This window comes from Bombus fervidus, chromosome 6 (genome assembly GCF_041682495.2).
Source record: "Bombus fervidus isolate BK054 chromosome 6, iyBomFerv1, whole genome shotgun sequence".
Lineage (NCBI taxonomy): Eukaryota > Metazoa > Arthropoda > Insecta > Hymenoptera > Apidae > Bombus > Bombus fervidus.
Window position 1 is genome coordinate 17,216,493 of NC_091522.1, and position 26,494 is coordinate 17,242,986.

At 40.0% G+C, this 26,494-nt stretch overlaps 1 protein-coding gene across 1 annotated transcript; it reads left to right on the forward strand.

Annotated features, from left to right (window-relative positions):
• The first annotated feature begins 11,692 nt into the window (after positions 1-11,692).
• Positions 11,693-26,487, forward strand: LOC139988496 (clotting factor G beta subunit). Its single transcript, XM_072006038.1, has 5 exons — positions 11,693-11,819; positions 17,324-17,507; positions 23,542-23,846; positions 25,042-25,193; positions 25,959-26,487. The coding sequence occupies exons 1-5, from the start codon at positions 11,732-11,734 to the stop codon at positions 26,121-26,123; spliced, it is 894 nt and encodes a 297-aa protein (XP_071862139.1). The 5' UTR covers positions 11,693-11,731; the 3' UTR covers positions 26,124-26,487.
• The last annotated feature ends 7 nt before the right edge of the window (positions 26,488-26,494 follow it).

Consider the following 26,494-nt stretch of genomic DNA (forward strand, 5'->3'; position numbering starts at 1 on the left):
CAAAACAAAATTTATATTGAAGGGCACAAAAAATAGATAAGAAATAGCAATAGAAATCTACTGATAGCTCTTTTGTTTCTCAACCTTGTGATCCAAAACAAAATTTGCATTGAAGGGCACAATAATATATAAGAAATAGCAATAGAGATCTACTGATAGCTTTTTTGTTTCTAGACCTTGTGATCCAAAACAAAATCTATATTGAAGGGCACAATAATATATAAGAAATAGCAATAGAAATCAACTGATAGCTTTTTTGTTTCTCAACCTTGTAATCCAAAACAAAATTTGCATTGAAGGGCACAATAATATATAAGAAATAGCAATAGAAATCTACTGATAGCTCTTTTATTTCTAGACCTTGTGATCCAAAACAAAATTTGTATTGAAGGGCACAATAATATATAGAAAATAGCAATAGAAATCTACTGATAGCTCTTTTGTTTCTAGACCTTGTAATCCAAAACAAAATTTGCATTGAAGGGCACAATAATATATAGGAAATAGCAATAGAAATCTACTGATAGCTCTTTTGTTTCTAGACCTTGTGATCCAGAACAAAATTTATATTGAAGGGCACAATAATATATAAGAAATAGCAATAGAAATCTACTGATAGCTCTTTTGTTTCTAGACCTTGTAATCCAAAACAAAATTTGTATTGAAGGGCACAATAATATGGACCTCTCCTTATTTCCAATTTTTTGTTTCACTAAATTCTATTCTCTTCGTAACAGCGGTCTCCAGGTCACAGATATACGAAAGAAAAAATGTAGACTTTTTCTTCAAGTAATTACTTCGACACTAAATAAACATATAAAAATAATACGAGGCAGAGTATAAAAATTGGTTTATAGATATTCAGTATTTATGGCTATATTTTTAAATTCGACAATTATAGTTAATTTTCCTATGCTTGTTTCGAAGAATTTCCCTGTGACGTGCGTTGTCATTTGTCGACCAAGTTGACGGTTTCCCTGCCGATAACTCTTTTTAATATTCGTGCGCCCATCCTCGAATGAAGTGTATTATTTCGCGATCGCCTAACGCGATATCGTATTATCACCATACACCTCACTGAATTGGCGATGAGTTTCAATGGAGTTACACTTTTTTGCCCGCAGGAAAACCGAATCGCTACGCCGGCTTCCAATTTGTATTCAACTTTCAACCGACAACGCACCCTTCACCACTGAAAACAAATGAAATGTTCCTGTTAATAAAACTTTAGAAAGAAAGTAATAACCATTGAAGCCACCAATCTTCATCCTGAAATCTCCTACGAATAGAAATCTCTAAGGGAATGTAACTAACTTTTCCACTCTGCCTCGTAGCTAATGGTAATTCTTTATTAAAGACCTCAATTATGTCATCGGACTATTTTTCTCGTCTCATAATACGTCTTTCAAAGACCATGCACGGCATATAAGTTAACCAACGCTAAAAAATGAACGAGGTTAAGTATTCACGAAATAGCGAACACTCAACTTCGCGAAGAAAGGACATTTTTTTCAAAACGCTTAACTCTACATAGAAATAGGGAGAAGGACATTTCTTAAAACTGTATGTTCAAATATCAAACAGCTAACTATGTTTCAAATTCATCAATGTGATAGAATTATCCATAATCTCGCGAAAGACATCAATTACTCAAAGTTTTTTCCCATCTCTGTGTACTCAACTGATCCAACGATACACCCTCCAAAGACTACGCAATAATAGAGCAACGCAACGCCTCTAATTGAATTTAGAAACATACGTTTCAGCCACGTCGTCGTACGTGCATTGAGTTTTCGTTCGCCCCATTGCATCTTCATTACATTCACGTTGAAAACTTTTTTCTTTTATTATTCAAGACCGGTTGGAAACTCGAGGATTCCCCGAGCGTTCAACCGCTGAACGTTCACGTCGCGCAAACTGCTCGTTTCCTCCCAGTTACGATTACAAACGTTTCATTAGCCCTCCGTTTCCAAGAAAGCTCAGCCGATCAGCCCCTCTAATCAGGAAAATCTCTATTCTTCGCGTACCGGCGGCCATCGTCGTGCACCCATCGCGTTACCAGTTTCTGGTCCACGTGTTTCCTACGGACTTCTCATCTTCGCGGAGAGAGACGAATATCGCTGGATATTCACAGAGAAAAAGCAGCCAGAGATAAAAAAAGGGCAGGTTTTACACGGCTAAAATCGTCCTTTAAATGTTAATTCGTCCATTTTCCTGGCTTGCCTGTTAGAATCCACGAAGAACCTTCGTCGAGCTGGTGTTGTTCCGAATAGTTTGCATGTCGAGCGAACAGGTTGAAGCAGGAGGCGGAAGTGAAACAGTGTCGCGAAGGATATCGAATTATACCTCGGCAATCTCGTAGGGTAAATTGCGGCCGTTCAAACTTAGAAACTTTACTAATTTACTCGAACTGTGCGAAAAGAATGATTTCTCTACGGAACAGGGGACAACTGTGGGAGATTGTTTGCATTGGGTGCACGAAAAATTTTCCAACAGATGACTGCTTTACATTGGGTCTTTCGGTCAAAGATTTTAGAAGGTGGGCTGCTCGTGACACAAATCCGACAGGAACTTTTACGAGAGAAATGACAATATTATTATTTTTTTTTCTTTTTTTTTCCTGGGGAAATACGCAAAGTATTTTCCCATGTTCTCTGGCGAATTATTAAAGAAGTAAAATGCTCTACACGATTTCTTTCCGAATATATCGTACGACCGTCGGATTAGAAATGCCATCTGCCTCTTTGGATTAAAGTAACTTTCTTAAGCTGTAATTGTTAACCGATGAACAGGAACGTAATGGCACTTTTTACCGTAACGTGTATATTGATCGCGTTGCGTAGGAAACTTCGTGTTCCCTAGCGTATTTTTCAAAGCGTACAAATCGATGAGAGAATTAATTGAACACTGCACGGTTTTTCTCGTTACTCGCATCCACTCTTTATCCCACGAAAAACGAGCTGATCCTACAAACAATTTCTACCTAAGGCGAGAGTGTCATCGGCAGATCGGCATGTAATCTGCTTGTAGAGAAAGAGACACAGAGCTCGGAGCTGCTATTACTCGTAAATATACGAGTCGCCGAACAAAATTGGTGAAAACGATTGTAATGGAAGGCGTGCGTACGCGAGTGAAAAGGGTGAACGAGCGACGATTCGAACGGAGAAAGAGGGACAAGCCGAAAGAAAAAAAGCAAACGGACAACCAAAAGGTAGGATGAAACAAAATGGACAAAAAAACGAAGGAAAGAGGAGTTGAAAAAAGGTAAAACAAAACAGGGCAGGGGGTGGGATATGTGCGTCGCTACCCTGTCCTTGTCGTGGCCGTGTTCGTTTAATTTCGATTCGATTTCCCAGCGTGGCGATGGTAAACGTGATGCAGAAGTGAAAAAAAAAAAAAAATTCTCGACATGGTTGCGTCGATGTCGATGAATGAACGAAAGGTACGAGTGTTGGTGCTTTATTCGGTCGCGATAAATGTCATAGCCGAGCGATGACGGTAACTAAACCGCGCAACTATTACTTTCGATATGGCTGCGTGTCGCCGTTTGAAAGGGTGGCTGTGCGATCGCAATTTGCTGGCCCGGAAACGTGACGATTTTCGATCGTTTCGTACTCGCGATGGACACGGAAGAAATTTGAAATTTCACGCGTCGATGCGGTACTTTTGGTTTAGGCAATCGTAGAACAGCGTGATTCGTCATTTGTAATAATAACGGTGTCAATCGGTATTGTACAAGAATCACGGAACCTAATGCTATAACGAACGTATTACAAACCAAGTGAATTGCATCTAAATACAGCACAAAGTACGAAAGCGATTTTTATATAAAGATCTTTTAATATAATGTAAAATAATCTATAAGGAGCGATATGAGAAAAGAGCGGTTCCGTGAAAGAATGTAAAGTCTCAAATTGCAAGATCCTTTTTTTTTTTTTTCAAATCGATCTCGTACGTAGAGGGTGAAACGAGGCCTCGAAGATTGAAAATTCTTCCGCTTTTACCTTCATAAATTTTAAACATCTCATGCATGAAGTACATCTTTTGAAGAAATTCATATTACCGAGCGAATCCACCGAACCTTCAAATTTCCCTGCTCTTCCGTCAATGTTCCAACCTTTGAATCAGGAATATTCAAACGATAACAATAGATCTGACCCCTCAGACCCATCGGTCGCAAACGGTAGATACATTTCATAGCTTCGGGTCTAATAACATAACTCACCGAAGACAGCATCGATTTCGGATACTTGGATAATGTGCGCCAGTAAGAAGAATCAATCGTCGGCGATGGCGTATCCAATCCGATCATCTCGATCGATTTCGCTCGTGCCCATAATTCTCTCGGAGTAGTCTTCGTATCTGTCGAAGAACTAGTAACAAACTTTTCTTCCCCTTAATTCACAGAAATAGATGCTACAATCTGCGACGAAGTAAGAGTATTATTAACGAATTTCTGATATAAGCCTCGCTCGATAAACGAAACGATCGAAAGTTTGAAAAGCTAATTTCTCGTCAGATAGCGATAAATCTTACGCTTTACAAAATTATTCCATTCTATTTAACAATATCCGAACGCAACAGAAAATACTAGAAAATAATCACGAGTGTCTTCACTGGTACCAAATGAAAAACAAAACACTGGCAAACGAAGAAATCGAGAAAGATTCTAACCGGTACGAAGAGGCTGTGCGAAAGAAAACAGCATAAATCTCTGTCTGAGTAAAGACGAGCTCGAAATGTTCAACGATCTTCGATTTATTTATTCGTGTCTCGTTAAAGTTATTCGACAAAGTTGCACGACTCGTTTCTATATAACTGATACCACGTAACCCGACCGAGGCGGCGACCACTTCGACACTTGGACGCGTTCGATGACCGAACAATGAAGCCGAGCACAAAGAGACTTCCCGTTCGAATTGACGGAATAGCACGATTCGATGGAGACCAGCGAGCGTGAATGAATTCCTTTCGAGTTCCGTGCCAAGGAGATAGTTCGCTCCGTTTCGATATCCGTTTCTTCAATCCGCGCTGCGAGGAAGACGCCACCCCGCGTTGTACTATTGGAAACCGGGACGTCCGCGACAGGATTCTTTGCCTCCTGGAATTTAACGGACACGGACGTGTCGATAGGGTACGCCGGCTGGGCTCGAAAGTAAAAGTTCAAAGCGAATAGGAATATGAAAGAGGAATTACCATACAGTATGATGTATCTTTCATAGCTTTGATCCTATGATGAATTTGCATATACACGAGTGATTATTTTGTAATAGTTTTTAATTCGTTGAAGATAGAATTTGTCGGAAGAGTGGGAGAATCTTCTAATTGAAGATGTCTGTAACAGAGAAACGTCATTAATTGGGAAGGATTTTGAGATAAATGATAGAATCGAGGAAGATTATTTGTAGATCTCGTACAGAATGCGACGATGGTTAAGGAACCAGTAAGAAAGTGTAATCACAAATCCTCTTTGATCTAATCATAATATTTCTTCTCTATGGAGAGGTGATCTTAAAGATACGTCTCGTCTAAAACCGTGATAAACTCGTTTCATTGTCTTCGCGTCTAGAATCGATTTTCCTAACTGTACCTACGTATTTATAAACACTGTGTGTAATTAATTACCCTCGTAATTAAAGAATCTTCGGAAAAGGACAATTCCCGAAAACAGTTACCAAAGCGAATCTCGATCTCGTAGTTGAAGCAAATCACCGTCATCGTTTTTATATTTTCCATTGACTATCCGCTAAAGCCTTCTATACATCTGTATACGCAGGGGTATCTGAAAGGTGTAATAAATTGGCCGACGATATAATCGGGAAATACATTGCTCGTGATAGATTAAGTACACGTTTCCACGGTCTCGACTCGCTATTGGCTTTCGTGCTGATAACACGCCGCAGACAACGATGATACGAACACCTTTCCAGGGCAGGAGGACTAGGTCGTGTTTAAACCAGGTTGCCAGTTTATTCCGACAATATATCGAAGTCGTAATCACGTCGATGCAGCAATGTCACGTTATCATTCGTATGCAATGATTCGTCACCAGTCACTCTGTCACATGGGACATTTCGTGCACATGACATTGCGAGTCGTTTCACGAAGAACGACGCCGATACAACCAACATCTAGCACGCAAACTCCCACATGGGTTTCATGATAATAAGAATCGTAATCTCACAATATTGACGCGAGTATGATCTATGACGATATTTCTCGAATTATGGTAACTGTACCCTTTGTCAACCTAATTTATTTTATCGATGACAATTATCGTTACAACACGGACCATTTTTTCCATTTTTTCTTCCATTTGATCGTCACCGTTTTCTATTTCCTTTGTAACAACTGATTTTTCCTCGCTTCCGACTTATTTGTTTATATGCAGATGAAGCTGCACGTGCGCAAATAAATGAATAAATAAATAAATAAATAAAATAAATTACGCTTTAACTTTTAGGTTGTTATTTTTCGATGATAAATATAATACGCGGAGAATTCTGCTGGTCTTTTCCATAGAATTTGTTGATACCATAGTTATCGATGATTTATGTATATTTATGTAAATTTTGAAATGTTGAAAAGAAACTACGTGATAAAATGGAAACGATATTGTGTCACATGATTTAGCGCGCGAAATATTTTCATTGGCAAGCATTTTTACGAGTTATATAGAAAATAGAAGTAGAAAGGAACGAGGGGAAACGATCGCAAAAATTCGAACTCGATCGATAACAAGCTTAACGGATGTGTAAACCGGTTAGCGAGAGAACAAAACACGTCTGAAAATGCGACAAGATTTAATGAAATCCGCGAAATAAAATAGCGCGCGCGTCCATCACCGAGGACAATCAAATTATATGCACACCGAATAGATGCTATAGATAATATATCACGAACGAAGCTGCAAGCTGTATCTTAAAATGTCGCGCGCGAACTTTATTTTCGTGTCTATCTCGTTCTCGTATGGTTTATAATTATCGTATGGTTAATGAAGGCTTATAATTGGATGATAATGTCTTTCATTTTCAGAGAAGACAAGTCGAAAAATAAGGTTACGCCATTGACGGTCAAGATCGTTCAAGGTCCACATGAGATCAGCAAACTTGAGTCATAGAAAGTCAAGATCATTTGATAGTCGCAGCGGTCATTGAGGTCGTGTTACTGATAGTGAAAGACATTCGAAAGTTGAAGGCATTGAAAGGACAGGAACGTTTGAACATCATAAAAGTCATTAAGATTGTCGTTTGGGAAAGTCAGAGTCGTTTGAAATCGATAGAGAATCGAGACTCTAATTGAAAAATCTGAACTGAGGGACGAAAAACTAGCCTAAAAGTGAAAATATTTTGCAGATTTATCCGATGCGACATTACGATATCGTTGCACGCTCGGCATCAACAAAATTTGATTTTCTTTCCCATGAATCGGCCAGTGATTGGCTAGCCAAGCAAGTTGTACTCGCTATTTCCCACACCGTGTGTAATTTGATTCGCAACATTCTATGCGGTCCATTGATAGTCTGTAGTTGAGGCCTCGCAGGCTTTCGACTTCTATACAATTCGATTCTCGTCGCGAGAGGCGATTCCCGGCGGCGTTTTGACGCCATTTCTGCCGGAACACCGTTTGACCCAAGACTCCCTCTCTCTTTCTCTCTCTCTCTCTCACACACCACACACACACACACACACTGTCTCTCTCTTTCTCTCTCCCTCTCTCTCTCTGCTCGTGTGTGTTCCGGTAACCGTAACAAACAACGTTAAGGGAAAGTGAAATTTCCTGGCTACAGAAATACCCGTGAACAAGCCGAAAATTTCATATAACTGGAGACTTTGATCGTTTTAAAGTTTGTTCACCAATACTCGATAGAAATTGCTGTATAACAGATACAAAATTGAAACAAAATAAATCAGTAGAGTATAATTTGTTTGTTTCCAAAAGAATTGCATTGTGTGGTGCAACGTAGCTACGTTACAATAAAAAATTTCTTTATAGTCAAAATAAGAATATTCATCAATGAGTACGACTTCGGAATAACTATTTATTTTCAGTGGAACGAATGATTAAACATAGGATAGTGACTTAGTGTGAGGGGCTGCGAAGGTCGTTTCTATCTCAAGTGCACCGAACTAAATTTCGTTTTCGTCGACCTCAGGATGTCAGTGACTCCTCGTCTAGAGACAGGGTTTCGACCTCACCGCGTGTATAGGCGAAGCGATGCCATGAACTAAAATTACAACCGCTCAGATATTTCATTGTCCTTCTATTAGTTAGCACTGAACGCCAAAAACGTCGTTCGAGCGAACATTGGACACGTACGCACCGTATAAAAACAAATATGATCTCAGATATTGCTATCGTATTTGACTATTTTAGCACTTGAATCCGGCTTCTTCTAGAATCACGTAATAATTCTTTAACATAAGAAATAAATATGTATGTTTCTCGAATCTTGAAAAAGTAAAAAAGCTGAGAACGAAACAATTTCTTGTAAGAATTGCAGAAGCCAAAAAAAAAAAAAAAAGACAAAGAACAACGAAGCTTCGTATATAGATTTCCTTCCTTTCGAGGAGACCATAAATTTTGAAAAACTCCTAGAAAGACACGGTCGGAATTCTGAGATTGGCAAATTCACGAGTGCTACGATTTAAAAATCGAATTAGCTTCGTCAGTTGATCGATCAACCTATTTCAACCCCTACAGATTCACCGTAGAACCGCCGTTAAAAGTGCTAAAAAACAATTAGCCCAAGTACTACAGCATTTACATGGAAGCAAGGAGACAAAGATAAACGAAGAAAAATGATTCATAGAACCGGTATGATAGCGGTGTAAACCAGAAGAGACGATAAGTCTCTGGCGAAGAGGAGCGACTCGTTATCAGTTCCGCGTCCGTGGGGAATGGTCGGATCCGATCTCCGGCGTCTGAAAACGAACTTGACCCGGTTAAAACCAGCTGCAGGAATATTTCGTGATGTACCTGTCGGGCGCAGGTAGAGCTCGAGCGGCTGCTCGCGACGAAGGTGAGGCCCGGCTAAAGTGCCGACGAGTGGGAAAGAGGGACGGCGACGTTACGTCGTAGGCGCGACTGAAACACGTTACTCCGCGAGAGACAAAGAGTGGGTCAAGTTCAGAGGAACGTGGATGGAGTAACAGTCGAGTGACTCTCGCTTTCATATTCCCCGTGGCGTACCGGCTGCTGTATGCACGTGTGCATGCGTGACCGCACACGCAGCGGATTTCGTCTGTATGCTCCGTGGTGAAACCAACCCTGAGAAGTGACTACCGAGCCAACGAAAAAGGATTGTTCTAGACCAAGGGCTGTTTTAGAAATTTCTCATTTTTTACCTTCCGTGACGATGATTTTACGATTTTTCCAACTGCGGATGGAAATGTGACGCATTTTTGATGGCTGGAAATATTCGGAATATTTTAAGACAATAATTTAAGGGCGAATAAGTTTGGAGATAAAATTTTCATAATTTCTAGTGGAATTTTAGGATGAATAGAGTATGGAAAACGTTAGGAAGTGTTTGAAAAATGTACTAGAGAAATTTGGTAAATTTGGAGAATAAATTAAACGAAAATAAAAAGAGACCACCGCTATTGTGAAAAATGGAATTACGCTCGATAAATTACTTTTCCAACGATTTACGTCGATATTCGTCGATAAATCGAAGAAAGATTATCTTCTAACTTCCTCTATCGCGAAGCTTCGTTATATCAAAAAGTTGTCAAATTCGTCTTAGTTAATCAGCAAAATTCCCTTAAGGAGTAATCAATTTCTCTGGCGATCGATTAAAACCGATTGGTGAGCGAAAGAAACGGTAGTTTGAAATCTCTTTTACCTCCTTATCTAACAAAAGACTTGCACTAGTTCACGGTGTAACTGCAACCATTAAAATATTAATCGCGACTAATTATCAAATATATTTGATTAAATTTTCAATTGTGAATCGTTGTGCGATTCGATCGTCCGGAATGGAACATACGTTATCGTTTGTACAAGCATGACAAGAAATGGTCCAAATTTTGCTTGGATCTAACGACGAGATTGTATCTACTAATGTTGCATCGTTCTACAGCGAAACGCACGCGGTCAACAGCTTCCATGCCCCCGATTATCCTGACCACCTGTCACAGTGATTATTCGTAGGCACATAATCCGATTGTCGTTTGTCGGCGATAACAACGTCGTGGAGAACGTATGCGTGCACGAAATACGATTACCCGCCATGAACAGCTTTAATTTTGATGTGATTACGTGAACGTTAGGACAACATAATGCTGGTATTATGTTGTTTGAACACGGAGGCTAGAAAATGTTTAACAAGGGCAAATAAATGGCAGAAGAAAAGGGACAAAGGCATTTTTGATATCTAAATATTCATCTAGTGGTACAACGGGTAATTAGTTAATTTTATCTAAGAATAAGCTAAGATTATGGAAAAGATTGTATTCTGTCATATAACGAGGTCGTGTCGATGTAGTAACAGATCTTAAAACATTAAGATTGGCATCATTTTCGAGAGTAGCGGAAAATTAAAAGAAACACGGACAAAAGCACTAGTTTGCCGACTTTGTTTCAAATATGAGACTCGTAGATCTTAATATTTCACATCGATCTTAATCTCGTTTCTCGAGTCTTGAGAGAAGGTATTTTCTACGTAATTACCTATTAAAGCGATGAATTATTTGTGGAATAATTTCATTATAGTATAAAAGTAAATAAACCACTATTTATAACACATATATATATATATGTAATGCATAACTTGAGGGGTAACCCTCAGGCCATTCATAATCTTTAAAGCTCATGTTTAAATACAAAGACTTCAAGACGCGTTTCTCTGTTTACTTACTACATATTAAAACACACGCCAGTCAAGTGTCATAAACCTTGACTCACAATCAGTATATCACTAGAATTTTCCTCGTTTTATGTCATCCTACGGATCCCACATACCGTAATAGAAAAATGTACCAAAAATCACTACGAATTTTACGATCGATTGTACGTTCAATTATACACCCGCAACTTTCGTAACTGCAAAAAGCTTTCATTCGTAACAATCAATGATACATCCTCTACTCATAAATTCATCGTGTCATTCGTTACTTTGCGGCTCAGAGAGAAACACAAATTTCCTATTCCGGGGAAAAAAATTCACAAACACGTATACTAAAAATATACGGACGCGCGTCAACTTTTTCCACGCGAAACAGATACCATTCTGAAAAATCTATATATATATATATATATATATGTGTGTGTATAAATGATAGTGCGCGTGAAAAATATATAGCGGGATGGCGAGTCCTTGACGGATGATAAAATCGCGGACTCAATGGCATCGTGATCGATACGCATCTGTCCCTTGGCCCTTGACCGACCAGTCGCCGAAAGACACACGTCGCCAGGCGTATTAAGTGTGAAGAAATCACCTTGAAAATCACATCGGGGCCGACTCGGCTTCGTACTCGCATTATCATTGGATTTCCGCCGCGACAATCGTATCGATAGACGGCCACGAGTCTCGGCTGCTCGATGTTCGAGCCTCCGAAAGGCGGGTGACGAGCAAAGGGGTGGTGGAAGGCGAGACAAAGAACGAAACTGAACGACGAGAAAGATGCAACCGTAACGAACCACGTATAAAGAAGCCCCGATACCCGGACACTGTGACACTTTTTCATTGTGCACCGGCAAACGATCACCGAAAATCGGAACAGACATGGTCCCGCGCAACGTTTCCGTCATTTTTTCGTCTCTCGTGTTCCTCGTCGCCGTTGTCGACTGTATCTCCAAGGAATACAATAATTGTGAGTAGTTTATGTTTGTTGCTACCGCGAAATTTTTTTTTTTTTTTTTTTTTCGAGCAACTAACTTAGGTTTATTTATGGTATAGTTAGGTTGATTTTAACAGAGGTATGTTACGAGGGAGCGAGATTGTTATCAATTTATTGGTTCGAATTTCAATGTTGAAAATTGATATCTAATCGTTAGAACTAATTGGGCGTTAAATGAGTTCTGTTCGTTAATTATCGGCTGAATATTCCGGTGATATTTGAAAGATATAAATATTAAGCAAAAATATAAAAGTAGGTAAATATAAAAAGTAGTTGGCAAGGTTTCTAAACACGGTATTAAATAAGAAACAGAAGCGAATAGGAAGCAAAAGAAAACGCTTGCGAATTACGACAGAACGCGGGAAGTTAATAAACCGAATTCAACGTCCGCCGTTGCTATATCGACTTTTTAAGTATTTGGAAACCACTATTTGAAAACCATTGACCGAGAAACACAGGCACCGTAACCCATAAAAGTAAATACATTTGTAAAAAGAAAAGCACATATGTAAAAGTTCAAATCAGACAACATAAAGTCCATTTAAATCTGTTTGCTCGATTTCATGCGCTGTTTACATTTTTATCGGGCATGTTTCACGAGCACCAAATATACAATACAATATTCGAATCAAGTTCTATGCAAACATGAAATTGCGATTGACTTCGTCAAGTTGCACACATCGAAAATAACCGAGGCTCCGAAAATCCGTATCGATCCGAGCGATATTTATTAAACGTAACAATTTTCCGCGACATTAGCCCCCGATCGGTAACCTATGCGTGAACGAAGGGGCAGGGCAGCGTAAATTGCAGTTACACGAAATGACAAGCTTAACATTGGATTTTCAGAGTCATTCATTACCAAATGGATGCAACGATGCACTTGTGCCGTTGCAACCCGGTCACGCGCGACTGCTCCTTAAAACGAATCGAATTCTAATTTAAATCCATTCGCCTTGAAATATTGCCGCCATGGAACTCTTTGAAAGACGGGGATTTCCATAATCTCGGACGTTCATAACCAGAACCGCGCCAACCATTGAAACACACTCTGTTCCGAATAATTTGAATCCTACGCGATAATCTTCGATAAACTATTCTCTCGGATACACGTAAATTAAAATGACTGTATTTACTTTGTAATTTTCAATACATAACAGTCCACAAGGAATCTATAATTTTACTTATAATCTCTAATTTCGATCATTCGTGATAACCGATAAGTTTACAATATTGATATTTCTCGCGATGTTTTGTTATTTTCCATGAAAGATAGCAGAAAAAGATGGGCATAGAACGCGGATATTTTGCCTGCTAACGTCGCTTATTCGCGACTTACGTATGCGGAAGGCAGGCACACACGGGCTGAATAGAAAAATGGGTGTATAACCTGGACGAAGGCCGACTGACTTAGACGGTGTACGACCTCGACCAGTTCGCTAGTTCGACAAATTTTCAACGGGCCAATGTATCCTCAACGATCGTTCGCGAGGTTCTTAACCTGACGAAGGTTGCGCCCGGGGCAACGCCGTTCGAAATTCAATTATTATCACGCGGGCCTACAATTTTCCAATTTCTCGCGACACACTGGCAACGTCAGGTTTATGCATTCGATGCATAACATTCGATGTACAGCCAGGGACAAATTAATGGCCCGTACGCACAGAAAGGTAATCACGTTAATGGGCACACGTGTAATTGCCGATAAATTAGAGAAACGAAAATTCATCGATTTTTGATTCGAACAATGGTATTATCGTGATGTAATGGCGAATAGTTGGGGGAGGTGAATAGTATGTCAAATGGCGTGCGTCATCTTGAAATTTTTCCTGAAATCAATCTCGAACGATCGTAGACGGTAATTAGGAAGCGCGTATGATTAATGGGCCCCGTGGCGCCTTGACCGCGAGATATCGAGTTGAAAATTGCTCTCTGACTCGTTGCCAACGTTCGTCATCTTATCACCATGGGGAATCAGATTTCGTTAGTACATACTTTTGCTACGTGAGGCAATGATAGAGAATTTGAAAATGCTCGCGGTATTTTTTGAGGAGAAGTTATTTTAATGACGAGCAATAGTATGTATCGAGTCGGTGTATGTGAGATGTACTTTCTTTGAAGTTTAGATTTGATAAGAGTTGATTAGCGTTGAAAAGAGTTTGTAACGAAGACATAAAAACCTCATTATCGGATACCATGAATAATTAGAATTCGTATGACATGTTATATGAACTCAAAGGCATTTCATACATTCCAATCTAATACAAATTGGAGATTAGAAGATGTAATTAAACATTTACTTAGATATTTAGGTATTTAAATAATAACAGATGTTTAAAAACATCGTACGATAGTATTTAAATTTACACGGACACAAGTATAATCACCTGTGTTCGATTATGAACTTCGATTACGCATTGTAGCGTTATTAAGAATAATAGTGCGGAATTTGGTTGCATATCGAAACGAGAATGATCCATTACGATGTAGAATCATAGCAACTTTCGCGATTCGAAATTCCGAAGATTCTCTCGATTTGCGGATCGGGAATAATATTAGCGAAATATTTCCATTGCGACTACGTAAATCATTTTCATAACCGTCCGGTTATAATGTCGACATGTATCGAGTGGCAAGATAAATTAATTATCAAGATAAATTGCCATCGATCTAGACAGCCTCGATTAATCCTTTACATTGCCATATATCTCATGCGACTCGACATTCGCGTTTTCTAGATACTATTGAATTTCGTGATCAGCGGAACAACGCGAGCCACAGGATCCCATGAAAATTTCGTATAACGTTGATAAAAATATTCCGATCGATTAAAATATCGGTCGTCACGTGACAAGTTCTAATCAGCCTGTTAAACGACGATCTCTTTCATCTTTTTTACACTCCTTTTTTTATGTAGCCAATTTTAACACGCCCGAGTTCACCATCGTGATACACGTCATTTACGTCACGAGCACGTTTTTCCATATTTATGGGACAAATAAAATACGTTATATGGACAGGACGCGGATAAAGTGGTAAACGGAATAACCATCGAGCGTAGTCTGAAAAAGTACCAAAGAAGCATCAAATATATTTTTGAAAGCTATTCTATCCGTTGGATACGTAATAAATAATCGTTAAAACCATAAAATTGTTCATTTCGTTTATTTGCCTTAAAATAACTTTTCAACGTTAATATATGTATATATGTATTCGATTTGTAGATAATCGTAAGTATACCATATCACGTAGTATTGTTCTAAGTATTACGATATTCTCCTAATCAACCCTATTCGTCGGAACCGCGCCGCATTTACCGAAAGAATGGCTGTCAAACTCACTCGAGCCATTCAAAACGCATTGGCAACAATTTAAATCGGCATGAAACCACTTGAAAGGGAAACCGGAAAAAAGAATCGAATCAAAGCAAACCGAAAGGGTTCCCTTTCTTCCCACGAGCCTCCGCGCCGCGATCCGGGTTTTTCCAGCCGTTAAAATAACCCCATCCGCTGCCACCTGCAGCCGCCGGAATCCACACAAAAGACTCGAGAAAGAATCTCCAACCTGTCCATTCGACCATCGTCGGATAGAAAGGGCAGAAGAGGAAGAGAAAAAAAAAAGAGGCCTAGCCCAAACTGTGAACGAAATCAGCGACAGGGAAGAGGAGGAGGTGGATAAACGAGCCGAAGGGGAAGTCGCCAATGGCGGGGGCGAAGGCATCAGCATATTATCATGACCATGTTCATAGCCTGCTTTTGACATATCTATTACGCGTTTCCGAATAGAGGTGACTTCGAATTCTATGCCTGTTCTCTGCCCACCGCCACCCCAACCCACCCCCTCCCTCTGTGCAACCTTCGTTCTCTGTCTTCTTCCCGTAATTCGGCTGACATCGAGGCGCACAGAGAAGAGAAGAGACATCGCGAGAGAGGGAGCGGAAGTAGAGAAAGGGGCTGGAAACTGCAGTGTCGAAGGGAGACCCCGAAACCAGAGTGGGTGGGATCGGTGGTGCAGACGTAGAGGTCCAATTAATCAGCCGAGGCGTGAAACGAGAGGGGAAACGCGAAGGGTAGGGAGTGATTCTGGTGGAGGGAGCGGAGGGATGTCGCAGGGATTGCGGTGACAGATCCGCCGTATCTATCCCTATCTGCTCGGGGCATTAAATTCGCGCGATGCCAGTAACGGTGCCGTCAACGGCTGGTTCCTCTTGAATCGGTTAACATTCCGCTGTACGCGCTGCTTCAGCTTTCAATTAAACGCTTGTACATCACTAGATGGACACGTCTCGTTCGCGGTTTTAACCCGACCCTCCCGCCGTCCAAATCCTGTCAGAGGATTTGAAGATGTTGCTCGTTTTATAGATTAGTTTTAGGAGAAAAGAGCGCATAGAAACAGATCGCTAGAGCGTACGAAGATTGAGATCCAGAATTTCTAGCGGAATTTTCGTTTCATGCGTGATTATCCGTTACTGCTATTACCATCGCTGTTGAAGGAAACTTTGGATACGAGTCTCGGACCATCCCTTATAGAGATTTTACGACGACAGCTATATCGTATCGCGAGGAGATATTTTCATACGGTGTTATATATGAAAAGAGGTATTTAAATATTCTCTTCGTGGTACTGCTCATTTGTGTCTTTTTTTTTTAGCTCGTAAATTTTTCAGGAATATTTCAGTAAATACAGTCCTGAATTAAGTGGTATAGAACACTTATTAGAATGATTTAAAACGAACAGAATCAATACACGGTGGATTTTCATCAAATTCAAAGAAACGAGATTTATAAATTCTCGACTCGCTTAATTGCTAAAATTATTTAGATTCGAATGACCATCCAACGATCCAATTAAACGATTTTTTTTTTTCTTCTTCCTACATACTATGTAAACGCATCCCATTTTCATAAAAGATGCGACCGAAACAGGATTTGGTTCGGCGTTAATGAACACCTCGCTTACCGGGTGATTATTTTTGATAAAAGTCGAAACGAACTTTCCTGGCGCTCTCGTGTACGAGCACGATTAATGAAAAAACCGGAGAAACCGTGAACTCGGGTTCTTCGATGGTCGCAACTTTTTCAGACCATTTTCCCTTTAATTGTAAATTGTTCTCGTAATTCCACTTAATTGCGACGAAGATGAGGTTTAGACTTTTTGATCCTTTTCTAATTTCGCGAATTATACGCACTCGGACGAAATATAGAAAGATGGAACGATCAAAAAAGACTTTTATCACTGAAATAAAAGAATGTCACCGAATGTTCACCGTGTTCTTGGATTTTGAAATATCAAAGAATAGCTTTTAAATCGTTCGTTAACTTTTGACAAAAATTCAAGAAATCAAGATGACTAAATTATTAATCACCATTTCATAGAAAATTTACCGAACTTCCCGTTCCATGTTCTTCTTTTTTCCATCCGACTGCAGTTGTTTTCTATCGGATGTTAACGAAGCAATACGATGTTTGCGATAACAGTCGCCGATGTCCCTTGCGGTCAAGGAAACATTGCCACACGCACGGCGAGACTCGTTGGAGGACAAAATGCAATTCCTCACGAATTCCCTTGGATGGTGAGCATAAGCAGAAAAGGCGGACACTTTTGCGGCGGTACCATACTTAATTCAAGATTCGTCCTGACTGCAGCCCATTGCCTGTGCTCGTGAGTATACTACGCATCCTTTATTCTACATACATACGCGAGTTTATTAATTAATCGACAATTTAATAAATAATTTAATGGGTTCGATATTTAGTTAATTATTAATTATGAAATTGTGAGATATTATGCAACAGGGTTTGTATATCACTGTTTCCACTGACTGAAATGTATGACTTAAATACAAATGCGCAGCAAATATACGCTGCATTTCATTCCACCATTTCGTGGCGTTATATTTGTTTTCAAACAATCACTTATTTATAGATAAATTGTCAATGAAACAAGCTTCGTTGTTATATTCAAATATTATGTCAAGTATTTCACACATATACCTAATGTTAAATGTACGAGTAAATGAAGTTTATTTCGCACTATATAAACTTGGCATTTTTAAATTAGAACAAACGAATATTTTCTACGTAAGAATTAATTTCTTTGAACGATACATCGATCGTTCGGAAATTCTGCGTTCGTCAGATTCCTTAAGATTTCTCGATATTATCGTCAGATTGGCTTCTTTTTAAATGATACAAATATTAAAACACAGAGAAAGAAAAAAGCACGAAGAATTATCGAGGAAGAAGATGATTATAGAAATAAAAATTCCATTCTTTTCAAACATGGAATTTTACTTTTAAAAGAACACTGTTGCCTAGAAGACTACCCAATATTCAATACCCTGAATATTTTTACAATATGGCTCGATTATTTATAAATTCAAAATAAATCGCTCGGTCCATTCGATTTAGAAACTCGTTTCCCCGACAGTTCGTAAAAAACAACGAAAAAAGGAGTACCTAAATTTCAAAGCATTACAATATCGATCGGCCGGATAGTTTATACCCCCATTCTTTGCAATAATGCCGGTGTACGCGGTGTTCGCGTAATCAATATGCAGGTTGCCATCGAAAATATTCATGGCAGAAAACCGACTGTTTCTTCATGGAAAGCTGCCCATTGTTCCCTGTAATCGAATCTACGAGCACCGCTATAGGGTGGAAGAGAAAAAGAGAGAGAGAGAGAGAGAGAGGGAGGGAGAAAAGAGAGAGAAAGAGAGATCTTATCGCGGAACGATATTCACAGTAGCGCCCGTGTGTGCCAAAATTTTCTACCGTTTTTGATATCGCTACTAAAATGTCAGCGAAACACAAGCAACCATCTTGTCCAACAAACCGTAGCTGTAATTATTCCGATCCGATCTCGACGATTGAATGGTGGTATTCGATAGCCGCGCGGTTAAACCTCGTCCACCGGAAACAGTATTCATTTTTCAGCATGCAAATGTATCGTTACGAATGCATTCGCCACGAGTATCGTAAAAACGGATATTCCGTAATACATAAATACGATAAAGTGCGATTCGTTCCTCAAATTTGCAGAATAATTAATGAAAGATAACGAGAACGAAGTAATAATTATTCGCGATTTCAATAAGAGCAACGGACAATTTTTTAACATAGTCCTTCGTGTTTCAATGTACTCGTACGAAAAACTTGTAAACCTTGGTTCGTGCCTTTCATACGAAATAAATCTCTGTGCTGATAAAGTCACGATAGTGAGCTTTGCGACCTCTAAAAAGCTGTAAGAGATGTAAGAGATCCTTCCTGATCGGTGGAAAACGTTTTTTCTGAGAACATAAAAACGCTTGTGCGACTTGGAACAAGTGCGTTGAAACGGAAGAAACTATGTTAAAAAATTATGTTATCGTAAGACGTCAGTTTTTATCAAGATAAAATTTTATAGCTCCATTTTGGATAATCTTTCATTCATCCTCGTAAGAACATTGGCCAACGACGAATAATCGGATTTGGAGCAATTGGAAAATGATTATAGAGGAAAATGTGTATGACAGAAAATCGTCTCGTTTGTATGTTTCTGTGAGTAACGAGTCGTACAAGCGAAAAATACCTCTATATTTCCAGGCGCGAAACTAAAGAGAAATTGAAGGGAAATATCACTCGAAAGTTCGACCCGAGTGGTTCAATTTTTTAAGAACGAAGTTGCCTCAAAAAAGCGCCGCAAGTTATTGCGTCATAATCCACTTAATCCATCCGTGCAATCTATGCAAATCTGTGCCAGATTTAAAAACCTAGAAATCCGCGTGTTGCGCGCGGCGGCGATTACGCTGTGTAGTTTGCAAAAATCATCACGCTCGGCGAAAGGATAAAAAGTTTAATGCGCGCCTCTCTAGAAATTACGTAACGTGTCAGGAAAAAGGAAAACAAAAAGAGGGGAATAAAAAGGAAGAAAAGAGAAAAGGGAATACTACGAAATTCCAACGTCGCGCTACACCTATTTTTATCGTGTCACTTTCCCGTGAAACATTCTCTCGTAGAAAAAAGATTACAAACGTTCAGAATCATCGTAACATAAAACGGATAAGATCGAACGAATTAAAGATAAATCGGAGTCGAACACGAAGGGAAATTTTCACCCAATTACGTATCGTAGTGACGTTTTACCAATGCGTACAAATTGACATAACGAATTAGTAATTAGCAACACTTGCTACTTTTATGACTGTAAATCTAAATAACGTACTTTACTCTTCGCTAGAAATACTATTACACGCGTTTGCTATTTAAATATCATTGACTGTACCAACGTCGAAAGTCTCTCCATCGATTTAATAGAATCTTCTGAATCTGCCTTATACTTTAAACAGCGAACAGTCTGAGAATAAAGAATTTGTTAATAATATAGATAATGAAATTAGATCTCGCGAAGAGCAAGCAGATATCCGAATACTTTCAAACCGCAATGTACATTTGTACGTGCATATAGATGCGTATAGAGGAATAATGAGTACGTGGTGAAATATCGAGGACCGTTAACAGGACAAACGTGTTTCTCTGACTTGCTGTCTGGCTTTGTGATTATCGAATGGCCGGATAAACGGCCAATCACTTCGTTAAAATTATATAAAACGACGGGACCGTGTGTCGTTTGCCGGTGTCCCGTCGTTCCCTGCGGTCGTATATGCACGCGGGACACGATATCGATGTTAATTGGAGCAACGATTACATTTTAAATGAAACCTCGAGCGTATTTTTCCGGCGAACGAGCGAGTCGAATGGAAACGCAAAGAGCGTTGTGTCAAGTTAAAAACTGCTGTGCCGCTATTTACTCGCGTAAACACTGTCGCCAAATAGAGTCAAGAGGCGGCCTTTTATTAAATGCCAGAGTGAAAAACGTTTCTGTCCTGGCTGGAGATGTGTGTTTGTGCGTGTTTGTGTGGATACGCGAATCAATCCTTCAACGGTTGCATAACACGACGTTCCTATCGTTTATACGAACGATTAACGGGACACGTTTAAAGGAAAATAATAACGTTACGAAGAATCGTTTCGATGGTGTACACTTATACGATTCAATAGAATTCTTGTCGAACGATTAACAAACTGATCGGCCAAACGAGATTATTTAAACGATCGATCGAATCGCTCGCGTTGTTAACAACGACCTTTTCCCCATATTCGCGGAATTGTCTGCGATTAATTATGCAATGGGTTATCGATGATATACCGCTCTTCGTTTGATCGGCACGTTGAATATATTTTGGTCTACATTTCGCGAATTATCGTTTTCGCGGAAAATACGTATTATATCGCGACGAGAATTTATCATAGAATTTGAAATATCAGCCGGTAAAATACAAAGAATAGAATTATAGCGACTATACGCGTAGATTGTAAATGTCGATATCGATTCGATCGGATTTTAAGAATCGATGTTTAAAGCACGGTATTATATGTTAAAATGAAAAGAAAAAAGGGTCGCGAAAAGGGGCAGAATGTGTCAGTGGTTCAATTTAAAAGTAATTTCCACGCTTCTCATTTAAAGGGAATCGCGCACGAAGCATCGTAATAGGATCCTGCAAACTCTTCCAATCACTGGCTAAAATCGAGAGAGGATTTCGAAAATATTCGTAATTCTTTTTTCTCACGGATACAGCGCGGAGATTTATGTGGAACAGCGTCCATGCAGGTGTAATTAAACGTCGAGACAGTGGTGTTGCGCGATGAAACGTGTAGGCGTTCTCTATCTTTGTCTTCGTCGAGTACATAACAGAAACAGAACGATACAGGGAGACACGGAGAAACAGACAGAGAGAGAGAGAGAGAGAGAGAGGGAGGGAGGGGAATGGAAAGAGAAAGAGAGAGAGAGAGGAGATGACGGAGGAAGGGGTTGAAACTGGACAGGGTGGCCATAGAGAGAATCCAACGGAGCTTCGGCGTTGTAAACCATGATTGCGTGTAGATTACAGACCACTCGGTAATTGCTAGCGGCCATGCAAAACGCATGACAAAATGTTACCAGCTAGCGCGAGATCGTGAAAATATATCCGACTCCGACCATTGTCCGCGTTTTCTTTATCGTTCACGGAAACGGCCGAAATAAATTTCGTTAATGCGGTTCTACGCGCGAAAGAGAATTATTTGTTAAGTTATCGCGAGAGAGAGAGAGAGAGAGAGAGAGAGAGAGAAAAGCAAGAAATAGGAAAAAATGGCCACAGACAGACCACAGAAGAATTTCAGATATGTAACGATACAAAGATCTGTTCGTCGTTATTTTTCATCGGAACATCGTGCAACAATATTTCGACGACGCTTCAAATAAAACTGTAAAAAAGTAAATAAATGGTAAGTTCGGTATTATCGACTAAATCGATACGAACAGAAACAAAGTTCACCGCGAAATACTCGGCAACCGTTCTCCTCGCGCACACCGGTTTACAAGCGAATTAACGGTACGATTAATGGCCGAGTTGCCAGTTAAAAAGGCCACTTCCCTTAACCGGTGGCGCGATTCAGCATTTAGCCAGCGGTGCATTTTAATTGGAAGGGGTGCGATGATAAGGGCAGGGAGTAACTACGATGATGCATCCGTGCTAAATCGTATAATCCGCAACGGGTGCCGGAACAATGGGACTGCCTCGACGAAGATGGAAGGGTCCATTAAAACAGAGGGTTGTCTTTGTAAAAAGAGACGAACCTTGAAACTTGCGAAACGACTCGAATGTGATTGCACCATCCGCGAGTCGGTGGAATCAAGGCAACGAAGAAACTGGGACGAGACATCTTCTCGTGCTCTCTCTCTCTCGTTTGTAGCAGAGGGTGGCGCGAAAACTGTTATAATTTCATTAATTATTCGGAAGCCGCATTGACCAATTAATTAAGCGAAACCGCTACGTTCGGAGGCCGTTCGAATACCAATATCGAAACGTTGCTACAGCGAGAAGCAAAACTTTCGGTTAAATAATCGCGAGCAAAGGCTACGAAGGAGTTGCTTCGTTACTTTAGAAACATCGAGAGGAATGAAAGAAATAGAAGAAACGTTAGTGGAAAAGAACGTAAAACGAAGAATATAGAATGCTGCCTTTATCTCGCACATTTATACCTCCTGGTTTCTCGCGCACTTAACTTTCACGATGATTACTTGCCGGCATCGTTACTGGACTTTGACTCCTTGCGGTCCGGAAACGGGCAGAATACCCAGCTATTTGTCCTACTTGGCCTACATGTATCCGTAATGCGTGTAAAGTGGAAGTTATAACTCGTCGTTTTTCAAAGGGGCGTTCTTTGGAAGCTTTAAAGCGTAAGGATTTACAGGATGCGAGTTTAAGGAAGTAGCGCGTAACGTGTACGTTTTGGTATAAGATATGGGACAAAATGGAAAACGTGCTTCCTTGGAACGCTTGGCAGTTATCATCGCGTTAAAGAGATTAAGAACAGTTAGGAAATAATTTACTAAGTATCGCGAGTATTTCGAATAATTTAAATAATTTTTGTGAATAGAACGAAGGAAATGGAACCGAAGCAAAGATTTATTTCACCTATTTGTTTCTCCGTTAAGAAATATCGTAACAAGCACTAGGCCGTTGCATCTACAATTTTTCATAGAAGCATCGTTTTCTCAGACCTCCGTGAAATTTCCCTTTTTCCTAAATAAAATATACTATATAAATATTACTCTCAAGGCAGTCTGTATCGACCATTCAACGGACGACAAATATCTTTTGCTTTTGATACAGAGGGAGTTCTATAATCCCCACCGGTCAATTAAGGATCAGTCTCGGCGAGTACAATCTGAAGGGGCCGGAAGTGCCAGCGTCGAAGGAAGAGAGAGTGACGAACGTTATCCTGCACCCTGGCCACAAGTGCGGAAAATACGTGGACGATATTGCCCTTCTGGAACTTGCAAGGCCAATCGCTTGGTCGGAGAGCGTGAAACCCGCCTGTTTACCTGTGGCCACAGGGAAACCAGGGTATAGCGCCTTCGGCGGGGAACTCGCCAAGGCTGCTGGATGGGGTTGGTTCGGCGAAGACAGGTCCAAATGTAAGTAAATAATTCCACTTCATCCCCTCTTTCTCGCCTCTTCCTTTTGCTCGGTAATTCGCTCGAGAACTGAGAGTCGTTGACGTTAATTACTTGGCGTTTCATCGGATTAATGGGATATAAAATCGACTGTAACTTGGCGAGAAAATCGCTGCTTCTGCTACCAGGCTGTTACAAAGTAGATTTTCCAGCGAACCAATGATTTTATCGGCGCATTAAATACGAACAAAGGGAGCAAAAATTTGTTACGTTGCTATAGTCTATTTGTTTTCGATAATGATATTGTAAGGGGCGCGGAAGTAGAACAGGTGTGCCACCGAAGTTTTCCACGAACGACTAAGTAAGCGAATTCTACCTTGGTCGAAATCGCGTTTCACCAAAGTTCCTGCTCGCTGCCCTAAATTAATGGCGCTAAGAGATCGAGTCGAACTTTCACCTAAAAGCGCCCTCGGTGAAATTTGCTCGATTCCGAACGCTTCCATGTTCGCGATACGCGTTCCAGAGCAATGGAAATTTTCTAAAGGGAACGCGGAAAAATATACCGATGGTTTGCTTGGTATTTTTATTGATATTGAAACTTGCTACGTTAAAACTTAGAGAATGAACAAAATTGATTTCAATCCCTTGCCTCGTAATATAAGATTACGGTCGTGACGTAGATTACGTCTAATTTAGTTTCTTAATTTTAGTTGTAATTTATCCAAGACCATTAACTACCCTTTAAATATGAAAATGTGTTATTATTTAATCGTTCTACGTACTTTTGGTTACTTTTATTATTTCTGAGATATCTATCGATATTACCACACCTCGTTTATAGAAAACTTGCTACGCTGATTACGTGTCATTTCAGTAAACTAACATTTTTAAATACGCGATGTTTTTTAAACTCTGACGCCAGTCTCGTGTCACTGAGAGTTTTCCTATCCTTCGATCTTCAAATATAGCTTCGCAATATTAAATATACGATCGATATGATACGTATGGCGACCAATGTAGCTTCTGCCAAGCAATAAATTTCCAATGATTAAAGCAATAAATAGTAAACTATGTCATATACATGTAGTCCAAAGACAAAAGAGCCAACCGAAAGCAAAGAGATAAACGTAGATTTCAAGCACTCGACGATCGTGTCCGATTAAAACCGATTCCACGTAGCCGCTTTATCAAAAGCTCGTTCTATTTTGTCTTGCAGATAAACGAGCGGACGTGTTGCAGAAAGTGGAGGTTCGCGTGATCGAGAACAACGTATGTCGCGAATGGTACGCGAGTCAAGGAAAGTCGACCCGCGTCGAGTCGAATCAAATGTGCGCTGGCCACGAAGAAGGTGGCCGCGACTCTTGCTGGGTAAGTGAAATCGTCTCGTATCGTCTCCTTATCGTCTCGTATCTATCCCTAGTTTATACGTAGAAAACTAGCTGCGTGTATCGATTTTTCGGCCATTCATGTGCAACTAGTTAAACAGAGGGTCGCGTGTCACTCGTTCGTATACGAAATTCACGCCCTGTCCAACAACCACGACACGAATTTCGATAAATATCCGGCTGCTCGCATAGATGCGTACGCAGGTTGAATTAACAGGCAGAGATTGGGCCGAGTCTCCGCCACCGGGCTGAATCGTTCGACCACAAAACAGCCAGAGGGACAGCGAAAAAGGAGAGCGGGAGAGATTGAAAACCGTCAAAAAATATGTTGACAAAATATTGCGGTCTGGTATGACGTAATTATCAGAACGGGTAACTGCGGGAAAAGTGGTACGCGCCGCTATTTCCAACTCGATACGTTTCATCGCGGATTTACGATTCTGTTCGCGGGTCATTTGACGGCCGCCTTCTACTTCGTTGAACAGGACCCTGTTATCGCGCTGCTTTACGTTTGGTCGGCCGTGATTATGCAATCGATGATTATCGTATGCTAAGACGACGCATTAAAATTACTCGTGCGACACGTAATTGTTAAACATAACGATTAAAAGATTTTCTGTATTGAACACACTGTGTCTATATCGAGGACATAGGCAAACGTTATCCTGACATGATAGAACGACATTGGGAAGAGAGAAATATTGTATTTCCTCTAGACATATGTAAATATAATTGTGTTTTCTCGTAGGCTGATAGTGGCGGACCTTTGATGATCGGAAGTCAAGCCGGTGGTAACATAATGGTGGTGGGGGTGGTCTCATCAGGAGTGGGTTGCGCTCGACCACGACTTCCGGGTGTATACACTAGAGTCTCGGAATACATACCCTGGATCACGCAACACGTACTACGATGAAACGAAACTCGAAGCTTTCCATTCGCTTCACTTTCCGCGAAACTGTCCGTATACACTTCGAAACGCATTTTCTCTTCGTGTATTTAAAGAGAAAGAACGAAGTATCATAAGATGATCGATCTTGTCAAATATGTAAAGTATTCTTTTCGTTGAAGAATTTTCGAAGCTAGAAACCAATGCTTGAATTAGTCTTAATGGAGATTCTTAAATTATTAAAAACTTACTTTAAAAGATAGATGTAGAAAACTAATATAAAGTATAAGACGTGATTTGTAATACAAATTTCGTTCATTGCAACAAGACTATAGATTTATAGAATAAAGTTGTTAATTAAATTTAGCGAAGCCATTGCTGTAAGCATAAATAATTTA

Bases quoted from the DNA above. Each gene is read 5' to 3' on its own strand.
- LOC139988496 (XM_072006038.1), top strand. From the start codon at position 11,732: ATGGTCCCGCGCAACGTTTCCGTCATTTTTTCGTCTCTCGTGTTCCTC. The intron at 17,508-23,541 runs GTGAGTATACTA...CTTTTGATACAG, and splicing joins GCAGCCCATTGCCTGTGCTC to AGGGAGTTCTATAATCCCCA. The intron at 23,847-25,041 runs GTAAGTAAATAA...TTTGTCTTGCAG, and splicing joins CGGCGAAGACAGGTCCAAAT to ATAAACGAGCGGACGTGTTG.